At 54.2% G+C, this 384-nt stretch overlaps 1 protein-coding gene across 1 annotated transcript in view; it reads left to right on the top strand.

The window, feature by feature from the left end:
* LOC119588993 (major facilitator superfamily domain-containing protein 4A-like) overlaps positions 1–384 on the top strand; it is a gene marked incomplete at its 5' end in the record, with an annotated part of 28487 nt that overhangs the window by 2908 nt on the left and 25195 nt on the right. Inside the window, 1 exon segment of the mRNA XM_037937593.1 lies at positions 132–362. Coding sequence (XP_037793521.1) covers positions 132–362 — 231 coding nt within the window.

Genomic DNA, 384 nt, shown 5'->3' with positions numbered 1-384 from the left:
TCTCTACCACCATTAACAAAGCTATCAACACAGCAAGAAGCCAGTCAAAGTTTCACCTCCCTCTCACTTCTTCCCTGTACTCTCTCCTCTTATCAACTGCCCCTCGCCTTACCGCTCTCTCTCCCCCACAGGCCCTCCACTTTTTCTACGGCCTCGGTGCCTTCCTCTCCCCAATGATCGCTAAGCCGTTCCTCCTGAACAAAGACTGCACGGGCATGATCCTGAACGGCACCAGAACGCACAACCACCACAAGCTCGACTTCTCCCTCACGCCCAACATGTCGCAGGCCCTCCCTGACAGCCATAGGATGCAGAAGACTTCGGAAATTCAGTATGCTTTCTGGATTCTGTCGGGGTTGCAGGTGAGTGCCAGATAAGGCGGGT

This window comes from Penaeus monodon, chromosome 24 (assembly GCF_015228065.2).
Source record: "Penaeus monodon isolate SGIC_2016 chromosome 24, NSTDA_Pmon_1, whole genome shotgun sequence".
Classification (NCBI taxonomy): domain Eukaryota; kingdom Metazoa; phylum Arthropoda; class Malacostraca; order Decapoda; family Penaeidae; genus Penaeus; species Penaeus monodon.
Note: the sequence above shows the minus strand (reverse complement) of the source record. Positions and strands in the feature narration are given on the sequence as shown.